Source organism: Chamaea fasciata, unplaced genomic scaffold (genome assembly GCF_029207755.1).
Source record: "Chamaea fasciata isolate MVZ Bird 193981 ecotype frontalis unplaced genomic scaffold, bChaFas1.0.hap1 SCAF_1, whole genome shotgun sequence".
Lineage (NCBI taxonomy): Eukaryota > Metazoa > Chordata > Aves > Passeriformes > Sylviidae > Chamaea > Chamaea fasciata.
In genome coordinates this window covers 101092010-101117193 of record NW_027094086.1, presented here as the reverse complement: position 1 = coordinate 101117193, position 25184 = coordinate 101092010, and the positions used below count along the sequence as shown (strand labels likewise).

At 37.9% G+C, this 25184-nt stretch overlaps 1 protein-coding gene across 3 annotated transcripts in view; it reads left to right on the top strand.

Moving 5' to 3' along the window:
• POU6F2 (POU class 6 homeobox 2) overlaps window positions 1-25184 on the top strand; it is a 261225-nt gene that overhangs the window by 65736 nt on the left and 170305 nt on the right. For all 3 annotated transcript variants that reach the window (XM_066191142.1, XM_066191133.1, XM_066191125.1), the window contains exons 2-3: window positions 16390-16481; window positions 17416-17644. In XM_066191142.1, the coding sequence (XP_066047239.1) occupies window positions 16390-16481; window positions 17416-17644 (321 nt within the window). The remainder of the gene's footprint in view (window positions 1-16389; window positions 16482-17415; window positions 17645-25184) is intronic.

Below are 25184 nucleotides of genomic sequence, written 5' to 3'. Positions count from 1 at the left end.
ACTTTTGAGTGAAAGTAGATGGTTGCCTGGTGACACGGGGATTGGATGAAACAGTTGTGAGTCTCTATAAATAGTAGTGAATGCCATAGAAATGAATTTAGGGAAAAAGCCCTGCGAAGTAGTTTTGTAGAAGCTTTTGATCCATCCTAAGGGATGGTAGTGATGCCTAAGCATTTTACACTGTTGAAGTATACTTACTGTGGTGACAATGAGATCTAAAAAATTCCCAGTATCACCTTGGAGCTTTGCTGCTGTCCTGCCAGATGAGGGCATGGACTATGGAAAATCCTTGCCAGAAGGGTTTCTTTGGTGCATCCCCCTGTTCAGAATTCGCTGCTCTTGTCTAATCTGTAGAGCATAGGAGCTTGATACAAAATTTGCCATGGAGCTGGGCTGTTTAAAAGAGTCCTTGTTAGTTGGAAAGATGACAGCTGTCACTTCTGGTGTGTTCTCAGGTGTTTGCAGTAACACATGGGAAGGAGAACACCGTATAGGTCTGTCAGATAAATTAGTCCTTTCCAAAAATCCTGAATGTGGGTTGTGTTTGACTATTTAGTTTGGGATGTGAATTCACTCCTGGCCTTTATTATGTCTGGGAAATTTTCCCTCTAGGTAATAGAGAACACAAAATTTCATCTAATAATGCTGTCAGCTGTTATTACCACATCATTAGTATTTCTTGTCATTAATAAATGAGAGTGATAATTTCTTGGTGTTCATTGCCATTACAGTAGTAATGCCCTGTGTTTTTTATGCTCCATCATCAGTAAAATCTATCAAATAAGTTGAGGAAAATGAATTGGCCCAGAACCTGTGGATGTTCTAAAGGAGGTAGGAAAGGGGTGTTATTCTCCAGTTTGTGAGTCTGAGGACCCATGAAAAAGAAGTTATTAAACTTAGCCTAAGATTGTGTAAATGAATCCATATTTGCTCCAGAAAAGTCTGGGGATTCAGAAGCCAAAAGTCTGTGATACATGAGGACTGAGAGCTGATTAAGCATGCTCTGATATATGTCTTGGTATATGGCACTGCTGTCCTGATGTTTTGCCACTTTCAAGTATACCCCTTGAGAATAACACCAAACTGGCACATATTAAAGAAACAGAGAGCTGTTTGAATTCAGGTATTGGTTTGGAATCAAGTTGTATATTAAACCGTGGGGTAGAAATATGGTCAAAAACTCTGTTTGGTTCTTGGTTGCGAGCAATTCAGTGGGATCTGGCTTCCAAATACAAACCCTTGGTTTCAGTTCTCTCTTCTTCTTCTTCTTCTTCTTCTTCTTCTTCTTCTTCTTCTTCTTCTTCTTCTTCTTCTTCTTCTTCTTCTTCTTCTTCTTCTTCTTCTTCTTCTTCTTCTTCTTCTTCTTCTTCGTCTTCGTCTTCGTCTTCGTCTTCTTCGTCTTCTTCGTCTTCTTCGTCTTCTTCGTCTTCTTCTTCGTCTTCTTCGTCTTCTTCGTCTTCTTCTTCTTCTTCTTTGTCTTTGTCTTCTTCTTCTTCTTCGTCTTCTTCTTCTTCGTCTTCTTCTTCTTCGTCTTCTTCGTCTTCTTCGTCTTCTTCTTCTTCTTCGTCTTCTTCTTCGTCTTCTTCTTCGTCTTCTTCTTCTTCGTCTTCTTCATCTTCGTCTTCTTCGTCTTCTTCTTCTTCTTCTTCTTCTTCTTCCTTTCTTCGTCTTCGTCTTCGTCTTTCTTCTCCTCCTCCTCCTCCTTCTCCTCCTCTTCCTTCTCCTCCTCCTCCTCCTCCTCCTCCTCCTCTTTATTAAAACAGGAGAATTATGACAACACTTTTAATTGTCTGCATTATTCTCATCAATTATATAAAATTTAAATGGCAAAAGGATTTTGGAACAAAAACCTTTTATTTTCAAACGCAAATTCTGTACATGTTTTTTTGTCTCAGAGTTTGCGTTTAATCCCCAAACACTGTAAACCCCATAGATCCCAGCATCTGGGGGGGTTGTTACTGGACTCAATTTGTTACAACTGAAATTTGCTAGTCAATAGAGAATTATTAGTAAAATCAAGATTTTCAGGGATGGGGACAGAGAGAAAGCTGTCTCTGGACTTTTTTTTTCAGCATGACTTTCAGCCTTGCTCAGAGGCAATAATATGAGATGACACTGGGAAGAAATGTACCTCACCAGTTATTGTTGTTTTGAATGCTTATGCAGTTGCTCCGGTGGAACAAGATTGATCCATTCCTCGGCAATGATCATTATATATCGTTTCATACAGGAAATGCAATGCTTTTCTTTTAATTTGTCCTTTCTGATGGATGTTATTATGCTGAATCTTATTGCATTATATTCTAGTTCTGAAGTATTTAGGTATTTATGTTGTTGGTTAGTAGAAAAGTGGGAATATGATATTGGGTTTGAAAATATTTGGCTTTGCAGTGTAGAAAAGTACTCATGGAAGATGAACTGCTCCTAATCAGCAAATTCTATTTGCTGTTTCAGCATGAGAGGGTGAATTGTATAGGGCCTTCAGCCTGCAGAATGTCCTGATGTGTTTTAATCCCTTGTGTTAGTAGCAGGATGTGTCACTGTCTATTCTGACTTCCTCCACAGTTCCCATTTTAATGCAAAATATTTTTTTATTCCAAACACAAAGTAATGATCAGAAAAAAAATAGTGTTTAAAATTGCCTTATATTTTGCATTTGAGATTTTTTCCCAAGAGTCATCCTGCCTTTAATAAGCAATTAACCCATATTTTTTAATATTCTTGAAGCCACTGTTTCAAGGGTTTTGTCCAATGATCCTCTCAAAGAGGAGGAAAACAGCACAGAAAAAGGAGAAACAGCAGGAGAGAGAAGCCAACCCTTTAGAACTCTGCAATTCAAAAGGAAATGAATGAAAGTTAAAACAGCACCCACTTTACCCAGATATGAGACATAAATGTCAGTATTCTTTGCAGTGACTAAACCACTTTTTCCTACTCCCTGAGTTGCGTCTCCTATAGTGGATCACTCTGAAGTTCTGTTATGAAATTGTTTCAATGCCTGGAGCTCAAGAAGAGGGGCACACTCCTCATGCTGCCCGATGTTGTAGGTTACCAGTGCCATGCCTTCGCTCTCTGAAGGGTGGGTCCTGTTCCTGTGGGTACAGTGTATAGCATGCTCAAACAAGTCAGCAGTGACCCCACCTTACTTGATGGTGGCCTGATATTTTGGGGAGCTATCCCTAGAAAGCCTGATGCAAAAACATCAATGCCTACTAAAACCAGCAAGCATTGACTGACATGCTGCTAGATGAACTCACATTCACCATGTTGTTCTCTATCTGACTTTTAGGTCTTCTGCTTGTGGCTTAGGAGAAGCTAGATATTTGATATTTATTCTGCTTGATCCCGTGCCTGGCACTCTGTCGCTGCAGAGCGGCACTGCAGTGCTCTCCTGCTTAGCCCACTGGTATTTCAGAACACTTGAACTGCCAGAGCTGCTGCTAAGGTGTCCCAGCATGGAAGTATAAGTAAGGACTGTCCTTTGAGACCCCAGCTGGAGTGCAGGCTCCCCTGAGAATGCACAGCATTCCTGCTTGCCTGTGCATGCCTCTGATAACCTCCAGCCCCAGCATATGACACAAGACAACCATCACACCATTCTGAAAGATAGGTGCACATGCACTGTCATATAACCCAGTGCTCAAGACCTTAAACTTTGTAAAAGTCAGAATACTTTAAGGAAACCTTCTTTAAAACAAAACAGAAGGCCACAATCTTACTGCCATAATTTGTCTCAGTATTGCCATATGACATCAAATGAAAGTTATAGAGAAGAAAGTAACTGCCATGAAAGGAATTTTCATGCTGTTTACAATAGATATAAGTGTCTACTTGCAGCTGTGCAGCTGCCAAGCTGGGTTTTTCAATACCAAACAAAACTGTGTAAACTTAAAGAAAAGATATAATTTCTTATGAAGCCTTGAGAAACCTTGCAAAGTCTTGCAACCACTCTAAGACCTGAGGAGTACCACACTACCATCCACGGGAGTGTCTTACCCAGGAGCATAAAGAATAGTCATGAGTGCCTCATGCTCAAGTTTATTTCAGTAGACTGCTCACAAATGTAGGTAAACAAAGAGTAGGAATGTATTGCTACTCTGCTGTTTTGGGCAAGCCTTGTCTGTGGTCATTTTTCAAAAAGAAAGGTTTCAGAGGATGCTGTTGTAAAACATGCACCTCCTGTGTTTCTCTGCAGGTAATCTATAGGCTGCTGGAGCCGTGCAGAAAGGGTTTGCATTTGTCCTGCATCCAGTGCTTCACAGAAATCTCATCCAGAAGCCAAATAAGAGTTAGGATGTATTTCAGCAGTGAACCAAGAGAGCAGCATCAGATGAGGAAATTTTTTGTTGATAACAGATCATGTGCTCAGCTAGCTAAGGAGAATAAAAGAAAAAGATATTGTATCTGTAAGTCTAAGTAAGCCTGTGGGTGTGCATTAAGGACTTAACTCAATTTGAAAAATGCTGCCCAAATTTGTTTCTACTGTGCATAAAGTGTTTCTAAGCCTCAGATGAGCCATTATATTTATCCAGCATGACATCTGTTAAAATATTTTTGAATAAGGAGCCTGTATAGAGCATACATAATAGGATAGCTTTTGTGAGCATGTTTGTATTCCTGATAGATGAGAATGGCTCATTTGGAGCCCTCCCAATTTTACACTGTTTAGGAGGTGTGCTAGTCCCAGATGAAAACACACAAGAAAATGTAATTAGTGGAACAAAATTTAGTGCATTTGCCCCACGGCTACTTTTTACATTGCAGCAGTTTTGCTGTTAATTTTTGTTTTTTGAAGAACTAAAAACGGGATTTTTGAGTTGGGGACCTAATCACATTACAAAATCAAGCCTTGTTTCCCAGCCCTTCCATATAATTTTTTTCTTTAAATAATATTTTTTAAAGGATCCAATCTACTTTTCATTAAGAAAATAAAACAACCAGACTCATAAACCTTGACCTTGATTTGTAATGTGGCAGAATCCAGCTAATGGAAACACTGACTAAAATAGAATGGACAACTTTCTTGAGTAAAGATTTGTAGAATTGTACTTCTGGTTCACCAAATTTCAGGCCAAAGCAAATTTTACGGCCAAGTTATAAATATTTGAAAAATGTGAAGCATAATGGAAATGCTGACACAACCTTAACCACACAGGCATAAGCAGCTCCGTGTTAGAATATGGCAGTGCTGTTTTAAAAATGGTTATATGATAATGTAATCCAGACCTGGAGAAGTTTTAGCTAAATGTATCAATATAAGCCTAATTTACTTAGACATTAATATAATCATTCACATTAAAAATCTATAGTACTCTGATGTATAGATCAAGACAGTTTCTTTCCCTCTGATTTATACCAGCAAGATATATGTTACAGTACACAATAAATAGGAAGAATGTCAAATCACTAAGGTGGTGTTTCTTCAGTCTTCCTATCACTATTTACTGAACAGTATCACAAAAGCTATATATCCTTCAGAGTGTTAATATGTAACCAGAACAAACACAGAACATAGGAAAGGTAGAGAAAAGTTAGATATATAAGCAAGAAAAAGTGAGTCATTGATTTTATTGACTGGTTTGTTAACTTCTGACATTGCAATAAAGCCTTATTTATTTGTATACAGAGGACTCAATTACATAGATACATATTATTTAAACAACTGGGTTATTTACAGGAGAATTGCAGTTTCATAAATAATATAGACCTGCATTTCTCAAGCTGATGTTTATCCATTGTTACCACTTAGGGAGTTGTGGTATCCACAAATGCCCTTTGGAGGAAAGTCATTTGAATACCGTTAAGTAAAATCCCTGCTATTGTAACAATACATGTCCAAGGTACACATTAGCACATGCAAGCTGTGTTCTTCACAATGACTGAAATATAAATTATTGCATCCTACTTTCTATGACTGAAGGAAGCAGCATGCTGGCGATATTTGCCAATCAAATGGACATGCTCCTTTGGTACAAGGTTTCTCTATGCTCCTACAGCCCAACAGCACTCTGCCTGTGAGGTGAAAAGAGCTGGTGAAGGTCTCACAGGAAATGGTTGAGCATGAGCCTGTCTTCCTTTTGTCAGATTAACACCTGATTTTCTTTTTCTTTATGACAGCTGTAAGGAACAGACAATGGACGTGTTGACTATTTCAAACCAGCCCTGGCTATCTTTTGCATGTCCTCAAAGCTGGGCACACTAAAAGATATTAGGAAGGCACCAGCCATCCAATTCATAAATCACATCAGGTGTGCTAAACCATCTTTTGGCTACTGAAGGATCTGACTTGTAGGAAAGGTGGACCCAGGGTTCTCTTTGCTCCAGCTTCTCTGTGTTCCATTTGTAGCCAGACATAAGACAGCTTCTCTGGGCAGAGAAGCAACACAGCTGTGTTAGAGAGGTGCACAGCGTGCACTTGTAGAGCACCATGTGAGCTTAACTGTGTGGCTCCCACACCAAGACTGGCTTCTGTCAGCTCAGTTGGGAGTATGGACAAAGAAGTTCAAATCTCTTTGTTCAAATGTACCTTTAAATGTTATCTTTATATTTTGTGAATATAGCTAGGTTCTTCTAAAGGGCTGGATGGGTCTAAGTCAGATGCCAGAGCTCTTACAGAATAGTTACAGAATCTTTTCTTTAAAAGCATTTTTAGAAGGAATCAGTGATTACCTTTTGCCTGACTCCAAACTATGTTTAGTAGGCATATACACATAGTCTGAGATCTGACATAATCCTCAAAGTAAGTAATATGACAAATGGAAGCTGATGCTGGTTTTGTGTTGTTGTGTAATGGAGTTAGAATAATGACAGGACAATAATATTATAGAATTCTGCAAAGCCCTCACTCAACTTTAAGTGCAAGTAAAATCATGGAAATTAGGAGGACAATAAAATGATGCTTTGTAAAAAGGATAAAGAAATAGTGTTACCCAAGTCTATTAGTGACATAACACACTACAAATGCACTTAAATTAATAGCATCTTTTACCAGTAGTTATTTTTCAGTTACTGTAATGCTGAAAAAATAAACAGAACAATAATATAAAAATGAAAGTGATGTGGAAAACTGATTTGTTTAAATTATGAATCTATATATAGAGATACATATGTATATATATGAAGACAAGCATTTGCATGGATCAGAAACCTTTAATTCCATATAATTTAATCCTGCTAGGATATGTTGCAGTGCCCTATTTGAAGCAAGTTGCCTGCCACTTGCTATTTTGGCAAAGCTAAGTTGTATGGCTTCTTCTTGCTTCTTTGCTTCCTTCATGGCATGTTGCTACAAGGAGGACTTGCAATGACAAGACATTTCTAACCAAGAGATCTTTCATGAAATTCAACTGTGTTGGAATGTATGCATCTTACATATAAAGCTTTTTTAACCTGTGCTGCATTCTTAAACCTTTTCTAGGAAACTAGTCCTACACATTTATAATCCAGTGGGAGTTTGACTCATATAAAGGTAAGATAAACATGTTACAGGAACAGTGTCCAAATGTTTGTCAACCACCTGGTTATTTCTGTGGAGATCCATTTTGGGGGTATTTTCAGTGTAGAAAAGACTATTTTAGTGGCTGCTGCAGAGTGGTTTATTATAATTGCCTGGCAAATAGCTCCTCAAAACCAGACACTGTGATGATGTTGGCTACTAGTCTTTTTGCTACTTTTTGTATTTTTAGCTTTTGATCTATGGAAGAGGGAGAATTGAAGGTGCAGGGAGGAGTGCAAACCAAAAGGTCTTGGTGTGTGGTTTAAACTTGGTTTAGTGAGGGTAAGGGTTGACAGACTTTTCAAGACCTGGTTTTAAGACTGAATGCTCTTTAAAAACATAAATATGAAGTGGCAGAAGCTCCTGGCAAAATTATAAACAGCCACTACAACCGATTTCAGACAATAATAAGGACAAGGAAGTTAATTCAGTTCAGGATTTATGAGATCTGGGGGTATGCATAGCATAAGTTTCTGCAGCTTCCAGCCAACACTTTGATTTGAAATAATGTCTCACCCTGCTGAACCACATCATGAGAACTTGCTGCAGATATCAAATGGCACCAGTTGCTTTTGAAAGGCTGTTGTATTTTTGTAGCTGGGAATTTCTGAAGATACATGTGCAGCTAAATAGATTTATAATGAAGACTTACCAGTTTTGTGATGTAGTTGTATCTAGGAGTGTGGTCTCCTGCATAGAGAGTTGCTGCCACTGTTAAGGTTTCCTCCTGGATCTCAACTGGACTCTTACACTCTGTAGGACAGCTCTTTCAAGAGTCTTGATAAAGTCTGAACGGCTGAACAACCTGTAATGAGACACTTGATGGAGCTGCCCCACAGGGCCATGTAAAGACCACAGCAGAGAGTGTAAAATTGTTAAAGACACCACAGGGATGAAACAATGAACTCAGTAGCAGGAGTGATAAACCACTGTTGCTTTACCATACTTGCTGGTCAGATTGCTTCAGTAGGAGTTAACATGTATTATGGGGTGCACTTTGCTGAACACTGCTGTGAGGTGCTTTTACTAGGTTTAATTGAATACTTCGTTCCCTTACTAGATATTCTTCTCTCACCAAACTAGGTGATTTGAATTTTTAAACAGGCTCTCATAGGACTGATAGAATACTAGGTTCATCTGCTTCCCACCTTACAGCTTTTTCTTTCCAGTCCTTGTCAAAGTAGTGAGTTGAATTTCTGTCACTGGCCGCCTACCTGCGCCCTCTCTGTTGAAATTAGTCTATCAGCGTAACTTGTAAATAGCAAAATATGTCAGATGTACTACCATTTTCTTCCACCCAGAAGCCTGAATTACTGTGCAGCAGAGATCATCCGCATGTATTGCCTGGCTTTCAGTACGCTGTAGTGCCAGCAGCCAAACACATATTAAGTAACTGTGCAGGGCTCCCCAGGCAAACAGCAATATATATCATTATAAGATATCTTCATAGTCTGGCTTATCTGGGGGAAGGGTACCCAAGTCAGGTGGGAAGGGTGAGTGTTGGCAAGTTGGGCTTTTGATGGAAAGCTTGCCCTCTTCCCTATTAGGAACAAAACCAATATGCATAGGTAAGCACTGTAAAAAATCCTGAAGAAATCTAAGATAGCTGTAAAGATGGCAAACTGCAAGTTTTTCCAAAATGGATGTTCTTTAATGTGCTCACTCTTTGGCATTCAGTAAATTTCCAGGGTTGGAAAGAAAGGAAAGTTTAAGTTAGAGAAGCCTCCTACCCTTCTTATCTAGGGATCAGCGGCCCAACATGAAATAATAATGCATTCAACTGTTCATCTTCTGGTAAGTAACCTTTATCATCATTATATTCACCAGCACTGTCAGCAAATACTGAGTATAAAATGTTGTATGAATTCAGAGAAGACTGATAGGGTCTTTGTGGCTTTAATATTTGTGCTAATGCATACAGTATACCCAGAACTAGAACTCTCAATATGAAGGGTCCAACTCATCAAAAATGTATGTACCACTAACAAGGGATTTTTATGCACTGTACTTCGTGGGTGAAGAAAAGTAGAATGAGTCTGTTTTGAAGAAAGAACATACTTTTGCAATTATATCCCTTCACCTTTTCTGCAGTAGCAACACTCCTTTTCTCACATGAGGTATTTGAAGTGGAAGAATATTCATATAGGCACCAATAAGAAAAAAAACTTCACTTGCAGAAAAGAGAAAAAGGAAATGATGAGATAATGAAAGAGGAGCAAAAATAAAGATGGGAGAGAAGAAAATTTAAGCCCCATGGGAGAACTGGGCTTTTGAGTTTTTTGTGATTTTGTGCCTTGGTGTGGTAGATTTTTGTTAGGTGGTAATTATAACCCATGGTTGCCAAGAAGTCCTCTGTAACATGAATCACCTTAATAGTCTGATTTTCATTATAAAGAGTCATGGAGTTTTAATGTTATCAGTCCTAATCCAGAAGCATGCAGGTGCAGAAGTGCAAACCAAGCTCTGTGCATAGGGGTAATGAGGAGAGTGATTTCAGCTACTGCCTGTGCCTTGTGGGAGAAGATCCTTTAGGAGAAAATATCCCCAGGGACCAGGCAAAGACAGCATTCTGTGCTCTGCTGGCAGAATGGCTTTGAGCTCTCCAGATGATTTTAGTAGCTTTGCAGTAGCAACTGTGAGGCAATTTCAGATAAGTATAAAACTGTGGTCTTTTACTTACTTAAGTACTGAATGATACACTCAGTAAAGCAAATCTGCTGTATTCATACTGCTGTCTAATTCAATGCATTTTCAATGCAGGATTTTTAGCTCTTCTGTATAGGATATTGCATTGACATATATGTCAATATGGTAAATCAGTGTACCATTTCCTTATCACACCACAGACATTTTCAAAGGTAAACTAGAAGGGTTTTGTACATAGGTAGGAGAAAATTAGGAATGAGAGCTATGTAAGTTGACACAATCCAACATTGTAGAAGCGCACAGCATTTGTATGTTGTGCTGAAATGATTGAACAGTAAAATCATAACATCAACATTGCAGTTTTATTAGGTTTCAGAGTGAACAGGTGCTGGTAGTAATTCTGTGCACATCCAGAATTCTACACACTTGTTTGTGTTTCTTTGTGAGAGTGAAATTACTGCCTAAAAATAAAAACTTAAAATCTGAAGTACAGGTTAACAGAAAAGGGTGAAATGCTTAATTATCTGTGTGATAACCTGATACATAGGGAAATTTTATACAATCCAAAGGAGTAAATTTTGTGCCACATCTTGGTCATGGTCTGGATAGAGACAACTGTCTAACAAACTAAATATGAGAGGCCTAAGCTTAAATTCATATCTTTCAATGAGAGAATCATTATTCTAATATAATTTATGAGATTGATTTTCTTTGCTGAGGTAACAGGAATATCTCTTCTGATAACCATAGAACAATAACAATGTAAAATGGAATCAACATAAAATCTCAATTTTGTCTCCTGCAAGTATTGAAAAATTTAGGTGTGTTCGTGAAATTTTGTGTAACAATCTGATTACTACGTTTTTACAATGTGGTAATTTGTGCATGCTTCATCCTGACATGTCCAAACTCTGATGCAACAGGAAAATGAAAATAGTGAAATTAGGAACCAAAATGTGTTGGTTTGTGGCAGAATAAAGATTGTTTGGAGGGAATGTTGATTTTTTTTTCATTATCAGCTAAATCTTTTTCTTTCAGCTACTAAATTTTGTTCAGTAAGATTGCTCTTGGTATAATTGTTGAGAGTTAAGGTTTCATTTAGTGAAGAGCTGAGTTACTTCAATGAGAGATGATGGACTTTCACATACCATACCTGATAATTTGAATATTATTAATTGGTCGATTTAATTTCCTTAAACTTTTTTTTTCCCTCTTGATTATGATCTAAATGAAGCTCAGATTTGCTCAGATTGTTAAGTTTCTTAGTATTAAAAATGTAAGACTTTCTTCTCACAGGCAATAATTTTACTTTAATGATTTAATTCTTAAAGCTGTATCTTCAATGTGAGTTGTCTCAGTGAGTAACAAAAAAGTCTGTTTTTGATTTCTTATTGTTATGGTTACTGAGAGATAAATACAAGTAATTTAATGCTGCATTGTGGAACTATCTGAAGATTTAATATGAACTGTTGCTTAAAATGTGTTCTTTTATTAATGTTAATGCATTTGAAATATTTTCTTAAATATCAGAAGGATTTATATATTCTTTTGATTACTGAAAATCTAGTGTTATTGAATTTGATCCAGCTTATTTTTCAAAGCATTGAGTGCTAAGGAGAAGTGGTCCAGTGTCTCCCTGGTTTTGATACAAATGTGAGACATATTGAATTCATTCGTGAAGACCATGAAGAAGTTATCAATATCCAGGTCATTTGCTGAGATTAGTCCTATGCTTTGATATGAGCATTGGCTTTGAGTGAGCTTTGGTGCAGAGTTTGAGAAAAGATGCCAGGGTGCATCATACCTTTGAGCAGGCACAAGCACAGATGCACAGAAGGGTAGAGCTGGATGTACAAGTTTAATGTACTCCATCCTGTGATGCTGTTTCTCAGCATTTTCCAGTCAGCTTCAGGTTCCCTGCAAGCGTCAGAGACCAGGTGATGCAAGGGCAGCTGGGACAGGCATTGCATCCAAGTGAGGGTGTTGGGGAGCATGTGCAGGTTCGCCTTGTCAGAACTGCTGTACCCCTGGAGCAGCCAAGGAGTCGCAGAGCAGTTTTGTGTTTTGACCCATGCCTTCCTGAACAGTGGATCTACAGCTGAGAAGATCAGCTGAATTGTGCTTATTTGAGAATCCATATTGGAGTCTCTTTTCCTCATTAGTTCTAAAGTGGGGGATCGGAGCATTCTCACCTTCACAAGGCAGTGGGAGACACTAAGAACTGAGTTATCTGTTGTGTAGCTGAAAATGTGTGAGAAACAAAATGGAAGCAAACTATGGAAAGCCTTTTATAACCAGTACATTTACAGCTATAATTTTGTAAGAAGCTTGGTGGAGTTGAGATGTGGAATTTCTTTTCTTCTTCTGATGTTTCTCTTGTTGTTTTATCTTTTCTAAACCAGATATTTTACAACATGGCTTTTCACTTGGTTTGTGGAATTATTTTTCTCATTTTGATGAGATGAGAAGAAGGTTGCTTTTGTTTTACTTTATTTTAAATAATATTTTATTTTAAGAATAAACTCTATTTTATAGTGTTGACAGTGCACTTCAATTTTTTATTGTGTCATGCCCTTCCAGTCCCTTGGTGGGATGAGAGGTGAACGTATGTATTATATAATTTATAATTAATTTATGATGAATCACATATGATGAATACTGCTTATTAAATATTAAAGCCTTGTCTACAGTCATTGCAGTACTATGGCAGTGACACTCCTGTCTGTTCATATGGTACTATTGAGCAGACCCATTGACTTAAGCTGTGTTGTCAGCACTCAGTTAGTTATAAGAACCCTGCCTAGGCAAACACTGTTAAGGAGAATTGGCTCTCTTTTCAGAGTAGAAGCCTTGCTACTGCCTTCCCCTTGCCCCTTGTGCACCAGCAGTTGGGGTTGTAATGAGAGTAGAATTTCTGCAAAATGTAGTTGCAAACAGAGAAGGTGCTGCTTGGTAGTTCCCCAACTCCATAGGGATTGTTATCAATCCTGGTTCCTTGCTGACAGACCCCTCACTGAGAGAAGGCTGAGCAGAGTTGGAGAATAACTTAACACGAGGTAACAGGAGGCCTGGATCTGAACAAGTAGAAAATCTAGGCTAGATTTTGACAGTCCATTTTTATTAGTGATAGCTGGAATTTGGACAAGGGAATAATTTACCTGCAGAGGTCATTCCAGCATCTGGAACTAATCAACTCCCAAATAAACTCAGTAAAACAGCAGCAAGAAACAGTGTAGGGGATTGTGTGCTGCCAGATTGGGGCAGTTGGTCTTAATGAAGGCATTTTTCTCAATTCCTGGCAATGAATCTCTGAAGCAGAAATAATAGAGAAATCAGAAATAGACAGAGCTCCCTGATTGCTCTGAAATTCAGGGGAATCCCCCCAGTCAGAAATATATTATTATAAGGCAGAAAATAAAAAGTAGCCTTCTAGCAATGCTTTGTGCTCTGCCTTGCCTTCTTCAGAGTGTTGACCTATGTGTGTCAGTGAATGTAGCGTACAGCAGGGAAAAAGTACTGTCACTGTGTGATGCAACAGACCTTAACCCTGAAATTCTTGCTTGACTGTATTTAGTGCCAGCCCAGCAGTCAGATTTTCTTGTACATTTTCTTGACTCTTGAGTGTCTGTTATAGCAGGTAGATTAGAAGGGGCAGGTGAGACCTGAGGATTTCAATCAGAGAATACAGGATTGATAGTTTCGTATAGAATGCCAGGTAAAATCACATGAAAGTGTGTGCTGTTTTCCTGAGATGACTGCATCCTATGGGAACTAAACTAGAAGCAGCAGGCAGAGCATTTGAGGACTGAAATTAAAAAAAAAAAAAAAAATCATCTGTGCTGAGTATCTGTGTGACAGGAAAGGAATCCTAAGTGATTTGAAATAGTACAATGGAAAAGGAAAGCAGTGTAATTAATTTTGGCTTCATGGTCCGGTACAACCAACTTGTGTTACATAAAGATTGTGTGATCAAATATTGAAAACCCTTTATGCTACAGATAATATAAATCAGTGGTTCTTTGGATGGGCACCATGGAAAAAAAGAATACTAAAACACAGGCATATTACTTCAGAAGTTCTTACATATTTTCTGAGACCTAAATGTATAAAAATTGCAATAAAATCTAATTCTAATGACTTTGGTTTTGTTCTTTTCCCAAATATTTCCTAGAATGATTAAATGATATGACAGATTATCAAGAGCTTGTTTTTTAATATTTATTAAATCACATACAATGACAAAATTCACAGCCCTTAAAATGAAATTAAAAAAATTGATTTATAAATTTGATCTTAATGAGGAGTTATATCTTCATTGGTATTGAGCCTTTGATCTAATATCACTTTATACATACAGCTGTGAAGATTAAAAAAACAAAGACCATGACAGTATGTGGAAATTACCAAAGGAAAAGTTATGTTTACTAACATAGTGCTTTATTTTGTATAGGAGGAAATCATACTGGGGAAACCCTGTAAGACCCAAAGGTCTTAGGGATGGCATCAGCACTAGGATTGTTATGTATTTGAAAGAAAGAGTTTTCACTGAATCTTGTATATCTAGTTACATTTTTCTCTTTTCATTTAACTTGAATGAGTAAATTGCAGATAAAAAAATGTAATGACTGCATCTCATTTTGCATGTTACTAGACAATTGTTGGAATCCTCACTGATTACAGTAGGTCAGCTTAGTCTCATTATTAAATGACAACAGTCATTAAAATGGCAAACAGATTTCTGTAGAATTCACTTTATAAAATGTCAGCAAGTTTGTATGTTTTTATTATTTCCAAATCAGATATTTCAATAGACCATTTGTAAGTATTCCCAGAGCAATGTCCATTTCTGAATTTTTGAGACCACAAAGATATTACAAATTAATCAGATTTTCACATTTCTGTGTAATAACTCTGCACATTTATTGTTTAATCCAATTCTAAAATGCTGTTATGATTGACAACTTGCTGTAGAGATGGAAGTCAATTGAATAATATGTAGCAGTCAATTTTATTTGAACCTTAATGTGGCGAAGGTGGGTTTTTTTCCACATTTCCATTATTTATAAGTTGTTCCCCTTGGAGAATATATAAAAGAATTTGTTTTAAATGAGCTTATAATACCCTCTTTAAAATTTATGACAGAATCGTATCCTTTTTCCTTACAGAACAAGGGTGTGCCAAGAAACTGTTTCTGAATTATCTTGCTATTCACAGGACAAACATTAGAAAAGAGCATCTTGTTAAGGTTTACTTAAAATGGAATTTCAACCACTTGTCAGAAAAAAAATAACAAAACGGGAGATATCATACCAACCAGGAAACCCGGTGCCATTGCCAGGGTTTTCTTTATAAGAGACCACAGTACTTTTGCAGCTACATTTGATGCTTGCTGTATTTCTTAAAACCTCAAAAATCAATGTGGGCCTGATCATGCCAGCAGCACTGAAAAATTTGGAATCAGTTGAGCCCTCCACCCAGGGGAAATGGACGATTTGGATGTACTTTTGAAAACATCTTGGTACTTTCTTACAACTGATAGGATGTTTTTATTTTTTTTCCTCCCTTTCAAATCTGTATTGCAGACTTCAGCAAAATCTAGTAGGGCTGGACTATGTTCTCTGCTTGGCAAGTCATTAGTGCCCAGCATATAGTTCGATTGTTGGATATTGATCATCTCAATAATTGCTAGAAATCCTTGGTTTCATGGAATTTTACTCATCCTCTACGTGCAATTTAAAAAACAAGCTGTCATATGGAAGCATACCAGTTTTCAGTTTTCACAGTGCCCTTTTATTGTGCGTAGTAGAACCTTTGCTGCCTCATTAACTGACAAAAGAAAATACTTTATTAAGATAGAAAGTAGATGTGACTTGATTGTTTTTCAGATAATTTTTGCTTTCAGAAATTGCAATGACTGATGCTCACCTAAGCGTAAAAAAATGCAGTTCCCACACACAGAGTGCTCATGTACTGTATGTAAATTGATGTATAATGCAACCCACATTAGCTGGGTTGATGATAGCTTCAGTTTCACTGCTGTCAGATTTCTGTAACTCTTTGAATGAGTTGGCTGGTCTGAATGAACATTAGCATAATTTATGCAGCTGATAAGCAATTTGAGTGCTTGGGTTATTGATAAAGCACTTTAACATATCATTTTCAGCTTCATGTTATGTGACATCAGAGTAGTAGGTAATGTGGCAGTCCCCAGGCTTCATATTAAAGTCAATCTGTTCTCTGGATTTCAGAGGCCAGAGGAAACACAGTGCTGCCTGATACAAGCCCAGCAGACCAGCACCAACCCAGTCAGTCCCATCCTGCATTCCCTGTTGGGCCTCAGGTCAGTATCTTTCCTTTTAATTAATTAAGGTTTGTAATTTGATGAAAAATAAATAACTGTGATTGATCATCTTTGATCTGTGTAATGTAGAAAATGTGATTCTCTTTGGCTGCATTCAGTGTTATAAAAAGGGAAGATGTATTACATATATTTTAAAAGTCAAGTTGTGCAAGATTAGATTTTGTATGCTTTTCTAAAATAAAACCTAAGAAGTTTTACATATTTAGGAAGTTAAAATATTTTCATTTCATATGTAAATTACTTCTGAAATTAATACAATAATTTAGTATTAAAAAGCTTGTGCAATTTTAATGCAGTATTATTGTCTCTGACAGTTGTCTGTCACACAGATCTCCAGTATTAGTAAAGGTATTTCATGATCTTTTATGCCAGATATTTTTCTTTAGAGCCGAGTGTAGACATAGTAGTATGGCACTTTATAAGATTTTAAAATATTTCTTATCTCACTTCACAATTTTATTCAAGTTCAACTACAATCTAAGAAGATACTAAATATTCTTCCACTTCCCAGGACAGTGTTGGTCCACAAAGCTTCTAGTAGTTGTCACTGTAATGTTTTCTGCTGTTATCAATCAGTATACAACCAAAAAATTTTGGCAAACATTGGCATTTAGCTACTTGTAGACTAAGTTGAGTTAGGTCTTGCACTCATAAATTATCTTTCATGTATATGTAATGAATTTTCTAGTCTAGATTCAGCTGGATTGCTACTATGCTGTTTGACTGAGGCTTACAGTTTCAGACTGTCTTGTTTGTCAGACCTTTCTGTGTTGGTGAAAATGTATGCTTTCAGATCCTGGAAGCAGTGCATGTCTGTAATGGAACATGAAAAGATCTCAAGCCAGAAGGGTTGCAAGTGTGTAATACTGAGCTACACACAGTAAAATAGGTTTGTGTCTGTGGTTTCTTACAGCCACTACTGACAGCCCAACAGTTAGCCTCAGCAGTAGCAGGGGTGATGCCAGGAGGCACTCCAGCCCTGAATCAGCCAATCCTTATTCCTTTCAACATGGCTGGGCAGCTGGGGGGCCAACAAGGACTCGTCCTAACTCTACCTACAGCAAATCTCACCAACATCCAAGGACTGGTAGCAGCAGCTGCAGCAGGAGGCATCATGACTTTGCCATTGCAAAATCTACAAGGTAAGTCACGTTCATAATTTTTCAAACAGGTTCTTGGACCTGTTTTATGCCATCTCTTTCTTTTAAACTGAGTGATCTTTTTTTCAAATTAAATGTTGCTCTCCATGAATATTGAAAAGCAATACCTGAATTGTTTTTGAATGCTTGAGAGATACTTAAGGGCTTTTTTATCTGTCTTTTTATAAAAACATATTGGAGGTTTGGTCTTACATTCTATGGGTCTGTAATGTAAACCACTTGAATGACTCATTAGGATTTTCTGTCATCAATGATCAATATTCTCTACTCACAGATCACTTTGAAATTTCAAACTATAGAATAATAGAATCATAGAATATTAAGGGTTTGGAATGGACTAAAGATCATTTAATCCCAACCCCACCTGCCATGGGCAGAGACACCTTCTCCTAGACTATGTTGCTCAATGTCTTATCTAACCTGTCAAGGTTGGGGCAACCTCCCTGGAAACATTTTCCACTGTCTTATCACCCCACAGTGAAAAATTTCTTCCTAATAGCTAACCTAAATCTTCCGTCTTTCAATTTGTACCTATTTTTCCTTGTCCTATCACTACAGTTTCTGATGAGGAGTCCCTCTCCAGGTTTCCTGTAGAACCTCTTCAGATACTGGAAGTTTTCCATAAGGTCTCCATGTGGTCATCTCTCCTCCAGAAAGCCCCCACTTTCTCAGCCTGTGTTCACAGGAGAGGTGATCCAGTCCTCTTAGAAAATTCATGGCCCTCTTCTGGACTTGCTCCAACAGTTTCATGTCTTTCTTACATTGAGGACACCAGAATTGTTCACAGTACTTCAAGGGGATCACATGTGAGCAGAGTAGGGGGGCAGAATCACCTCCTTTGACCTGCTGGCCACATTCCTCGTGATGCAGCTCAGGATTCAATTGGGTTTCTGAGCTCTGAGCACACACAGCTAACTCATGAGGAGTTTTTCATCACTTGTCACCCCCAGGTCTTTCGTAGCAGGGCTGCTCTCAATCACTTCTCTTCCCAACCCATTGTTGTGTCTGGGATTGCAGTGACCCAGGTGTAGGACCTTGTGCTTTGCTTTGTTGAACTTCGTGAGGTTTGCCTCAGCCCACATTTCAAGCCCGTTGAGGACCCTCTGGATGTCATTATCCTTTCCCTCCATGCAAGTTGACTGCAACATACAACTTGTTTCACCACTACTCATTAAAGCAGCTGTATGAATAGAGGCAACTAAAAACACAGTATTGCATGAAAATAACTTTTAAAAAAATACAATAAAATCAGAGTTTTCTCATCTGTCATCCATGCCCCAGATTTATTTTCATTCTTGTTGTGGGAGGTCTGCTTTATCAGTAAGGTTCTGCCATCCTCTTTCAAGTTGTTGAGAGAGTTGCATGACACCAAAGTAACTATTGAAAAGTTAATCTCTGTAGGTATCCTCTCTATTGTCTGAACTGTACCATGTTTGCAACAGTTCTACCCTGAGGGATCTGCTGCATTTTCCCTGTTGTCTAAATCAGACTGAAAGCAGTTCTATAAGATAATTTTTCTTCCCTGTTCAGTCAATGTATCTAACACTGTTAGGAGCAGTACTCAATCCAAGTATATAAGATATAAAATAAGATGCATCTATTTACTATTCCTTACTATGCTTATGCTTCTCAGAATGCAGTTGCTGCTGAAAAAAACAAAATATAGCAAGATAAGTGTTAACCAATATCTTACTACATAATTGTATCGTTTGGAAGAGGACAGTAGAGGACAGTAAAGGAAGTAGTCCAGTGTGAAAGTGATAAAGGTGTGAGCAGGAAGTGTAAAAAAAAAAGCTTTAACTCCTTAGATTTATTTATTGTTGTTTCTTTCAATGTAAATGGTATGAAATATTTTCCTCCAAAAAATGGTAAATTTTTAAACAATTAATCCTCTCCTCTGTGCTCTAAATACCTTATAGTCATCAAACTCTGATGGCTGCTGATTACCAGATGCACTGTTTGAAGCCCCAGATCCTACAGGTTGTCAAACAGAGAAAACAAAGAGACAGCTTTTGTGTTGAACAAACTCCCTTACAAAGTGCATGCATAGTACTCTCACCTGTTGGAGCAACTACTTGCCTTTACCTTGTGCGTGTTTTAAAGTTTAATGTCAACAGACCTCTCTTATCATAGTTGTAAATGGTTTTCACTTTAATGTTTAAAATAATGTCTCTCTCATACCATTAAGCTGCACCAAAGAACCTGTCATTCATAAATGATAGATGAAAAGGACACACTAATGCACAAATTTTGCTTGTTTAAAATTTGAGAGTGCATGTAAAGTAGGAACGGGAGATTAAAAAAATAATGTAAGAACAGGAGCGGGTAAAAGCAGATATAACAAAGTGAAGGGAAAGGAGCTTTTTAGCGTAGGTGGATGATGAAATCTTAATGAAGAAACAGGCATTATAAAACTGTATCCTTCCACTCTGGAGTGCTCCAGGTTAGAGTTGCTGGGTATGTAGTATTATAAATAAACATAAGCTTGTGCAGTTCTTACGTCATTTACTCACCCTGTGTTGCAAAGCTGAAGGGTAGGGATTAAGCCAGGCAACCTTTGCTCTTTAGTTTAGCCATGGATGTCTAATTGCTAGCTAAAAGACTTAACTTTGCTGCCAAATAAATTTTGCAAGCAATGACCTTACAAGATGAAAAGGTTTCCTTTACTGGTAGATAGGAGCCTGGGATCAAATAGGGACTTGCAGGAGCAGCAGGTTCAGTTTCCTCTCTGTGAACACAATCACACCTTCCATAATGTATCTGAAAGGAACAGTGAACATCTCATGAATTTATTTAGTTGCGTTGCTGTTTGTTGTCTTCTCTACCCTTCCTTCCTGATCTTCTAAGCAAGTGCTATTGTCTGCCCTGAGTTTTTGGAAGTGAAATTGATACACAAGGCAGCAAAGTAACCTGGTCAAGATAGCTCCTACCATCCTGAATAACAGCTGTTAACTGCCATTGCTTGCTCTGTAGCCCACAGTCCAATGCATGCATGAATGAAGATAGGAATCAGGTGAGAGTGTTGTGTGGTATCATCAGTTCCATTGAACCTGACTGACTTCTGGTCCCTGGGTTGTTTTTTTTTTTTTTTGGGGGGGGGAGTTTGTTTTGTTTTGTTTTGTTTTTGTTGGGTTTGTTTGTTCATTTGTTTGTGGTTTTTTTTTTTTTTTTGTGGTTGGTTGAAAATAATCATAGAATGTGCATTCTGGTTTGTAGACCTTTTTATAGGTATACTCATAAAAGCCCATACTTCAACACAGTTTGGTAATTCCTGCTCTTTTGGCGAAATCAGACTATAATCATCAACTTCCATCTCTTAACCTCACTGTAGCATGATCAACTTAGATAATGGGAGGACATGTTTTCATGCTGTTTTGCAACCTGTCTTAACACTCCTGTCATCACATCTGCTGTCCCTGAATTTTCAATGAGGTCAAGCATAGATGTCCATAGCTCCTGTGAGCTAGGTCTTCTCCTGTCTTTCTTTTCTTGTAAGTGAACTTCTAAAACGCTTCGTTGCAAACTACCCCTAACTACCCCCAGCCAGGTAACTCAAAAGACCCCCAAAAACTTCTTGAATAATGTTTGAACTCAGAAAATTTCTGGTCTGACAGAGTACTTGAATTCATACTGAATGTTGATCAAGGGAGTAATTCCACTACCTTTTTTGTGCTCCATATACATGTTTAAATGATTTTCTTCCCAGGAACTTTCAGGTCTGATTCAGGGTGATAAGCATGAGATCTCAGAGTGCCCAGATAAAACAATAGAAATCCTTGTTTGTGAAAAGAGCACTCAGGAATCACAGAGGAGATACATTAAGTACATAAAATGAGAAAACAAGAGTTAATTTTAAAATGGAGTAATTAATCATTGCTCACACAGTATAACTTAGTGATATTTCCTGTTCTTCACTTGCCAGTTACCTCTAAAAAATATTTTCGCCCCAGATGTGTTTGTGTTTAATTTTTCAGTTGCTATATAGTCTTGATCCACCACTAAGTTGAATGGAATTTCACTGCTGTAAGTGAAAAGAGGTTTAGACCAAACCTCTTCCAAAACGTCTTTATTTCATACATGGTTATTTTCTGGTCATTACACCCTGTCATTTGCCATGCACACTGCTGAACCGTATTTGTTCCCTGAGCAAATACTTCAGATCTATGAGAACAGAAGGAACGGAGGTTAATTCTTGCTGTGCAACTTAGGCAAATATGTTTTCCCTGGCTTCAAGTAACACACATGCACAACTAATATGCAAATAGTACAGTTTACTGATCTGGAAGCGGGTGGCAGAATAAAACTATCTACCTTAGTGAAAACAGAAATCCCTGAACATAACACCTGTGGAATTTTGACTTTCCACCAACAGTTCTTTGAAGAAAACAGTAAAATCAGCAACAATAACTTTTTAGTGTAATCCACTATAAGCACTGCAGATAAAAGTTTTAAAACTATCCATGAAAAATGTTGTCCCAAGAAAATTATACACCTGTTTTCCCCTAACTATTTCTTAGAAATACAGGTGGAACATAGCCATGCTTTCCTAAAATTTTGCAGGTGTCAGAATAACAACGGTGAGGTTGTGAGTAGGGGAAAAGTGAGGCAGGTGCCCTACAGGAGAGTGTGTTTCCTGTCTTCTGCTCTTAGTCAGGCTTCCTGGCCTGTCATTATTGACTTAATGCAAAAGGTAGTCTGACAGCCTCCCTCCTAATCATCCAAACTGGTGGTTGTAAGTACTTATCTTCCTGCCTTCAGGAAACTTTTCTATGTGCTGAACAGTTTCAGTTTTTGCATCTCTTTTGCCAGGTCAGATTTTGTTCGATTTGGGAGGACTATGTTATTTTTTTAAAATTTAGTTATCCTTCTCAAGAGACTCTCCAAGGGACTAGTAGTTGCTTAATATCAGAGTATTCCGTAATGCCTGGGAGCTGATATTCATGAAAAGACATTCTCTCCTTAAGCCCATCTGATTTTTATATCTCAATGTAATATTTCTGTATAGCTAAACAAGAAACCTTTTGGGTGGGGGAAAGGGGGGGGGTGACTTGTTTTCTTTATTTTATTTTAACCCTGTGAATTTCCTGTTGAAATAATTGAAAAATGGGAAGGCATTCCAGTCCTGGGGAGTTGTTAACTGCTGTCCTCTCTTTTAAGTCTCCTTTCCATGACAACCAAAGCAGTTTTAGCTAAAAAGTTAATGTATTTTAGCTATTCTTTTAGTATAGCATATGTGTTTGAAATTAGAAAATGACAGAGTTTTCTGTCAACTCACTACTGGACACTCACTCACCTTGGATAGCAATCTGAATCTCTCTGCAAAGGGCTGGTCCAAATATATTTTATCACACAGCAATGGCACACCTGTGTTTTAGATATTTGTGCCAATACAAAGAGAGAATGACACTGGAACCTTGAAAGAAATCAACAAGCTGGACACTGTAGCCTCATGGCACTGAAATTTTGTGTATTTTATTTCCACTACCCATTGTACATTACCTTAAGTGGATGTTAATAATTTATTTACAAGTCAAACTTTCTCAGTCTTGAGTCGTGAAAGAAATGAGAACTATCTCTCTAAATCACCAGTAAAAGGCTTCAGTACTGAAAGGAAGTCTTGCATAGCTGAAAATGTGAAATCATTAAATTATGTTATTTAAACAGCAGCAGGTCATATTTTAGCAGCAATACAATGGATGCGGAAATGGATTAAACACCTTGAGAGATAGGAGGCCTTAAGATGTACTGATGTGGGTTACAGTTGACACAAATAATGGTTGAAAAAAAAGAAGGCTTTTTTCGTATGGAGATCAGTTTAAAAGAATGTTAGATAAAGACAATAGTAACAAAAAGAAAAAAACTCTCTTGTTTACATTTATTAGATCTTGTTTCCTCTGAACAGAGATTTGTATTATTAATTGTACAACAGATAAAGTAAACACGCTCTGTCTCTGTTTCTCCATGTACACACACCTTAAAAATCAGAAATCAGAGGGAGATGAAAAACAAAAGAGACAGAAAAGAAGTAAACTACAAACCTCAATTGCTTACTGATCTAGAGTCCAAATTCCAGTTTCTTAGAACATTTTTCCCTTTTAACTAAAGTGATGCAGTCCCTATTCATTTGTATTCCCCTTCAAGTAACATGAAATAGCTTTCAGAGCCTACAGAAAGGCAGTGTTTCACTTATGTATTTTAATGAGCACCAATGTCAGTAATAATCAAAACGATGTTTCACTTAGAGGAATAGTTTTTTCCCAGGTACTTTTGCAGTGTACTAACATACCCAGAAAAAGAAGGACAAGAACCAAGAGGAAGTGCTGCACTCATAGCAATTTCTGTGAAGCCCTCAAACCGAATATACCTCCCCTATCACTGCATAAATGCTGCACAGAATGCAGTCACTGTGAAAGGCTCACACAAAGAAGGGGATAGCAAACCCTCAAGACAAACCTCCCTAGCTTAGTACATGGAAAGAAATAAGAGAGATGTGAGCATCCATAAGCACACTGTGGCATGCACAGAGGGTCCATGGATTAGCAGCTCCTACAGCAGGTTACCTCAGGCTATCAGCTATATCCCATCCAAACTGTTGTAGGATAACTGAACTGATATGCAGAGATCCCTGCAGACGAGATGAGCTGTGTCTGTTGGGTCTACTAGGAAATTTAGACAGGCCTAACATTTGCTTTTGGAAGAAAGAGCAAAATCTGCTTTTCTGAAGGTAGCATAACAAGAATCTTACTGGCTTATTTGTTTATTTGCTTGGGTTTTTTTCCCCATAACACAAGGCTTTTCCTGTGCAAATGCATTGGCCCCATGTTAATTGCTCATCTTGTTCAGTGGCAAATTGCTGTCTTCACAGAGGGAATGTGAAAGCTTCAGGCCTTTATTAGTTACTAGTGTTTATTGATCAGTCCCAGAGTGTTAGCTATTTGTTGTTTGGTTTCTCTGCCCCATAAGTTAAAGGCCTACCACTAAAGACATTAAAATGCAGTAGTCTTAATGATTGTGTGCTCTGTTGATCTCCACCCAAAACAGACCACAGACATGCCTTTTTTTTCCTACTGATGATTATGGAACATTGGCGAGAAGTAATGATGTGATGTAGATCAAAGTCTGAAATCAAAGTGTTCGCACCTGCTTAAACATTGCAGGCCACGTACTGAAAAAGTCTAAATTTCCAGACTTTTATGCCAAGAAGCAGATGGGAAAGCTGGAAGTAGTCTGCACCTCCCCAACCTCCCTGAAGTTTCCACCAAAAACCTATTGGTTAACTATCCTTTGGCAGGCATGACCGCTAAGATAGGAGTTGTGGCATGATTGGTATGCAGGACCTGGTCATTTCAGGGACTGTAGACTTTTACTGAGCCCTGACTCAGACTGTTGCTACTTCTGGATGGAATATTCTGTGTGCAGGATTATAAATTAAATTTCCATCAACCAGAATACGGGTACATTTCAATGGTGCATTTAAAGTCTATCTTTGCACCTGTTTTGAGAAGCCTTTAATCTTCCTCTT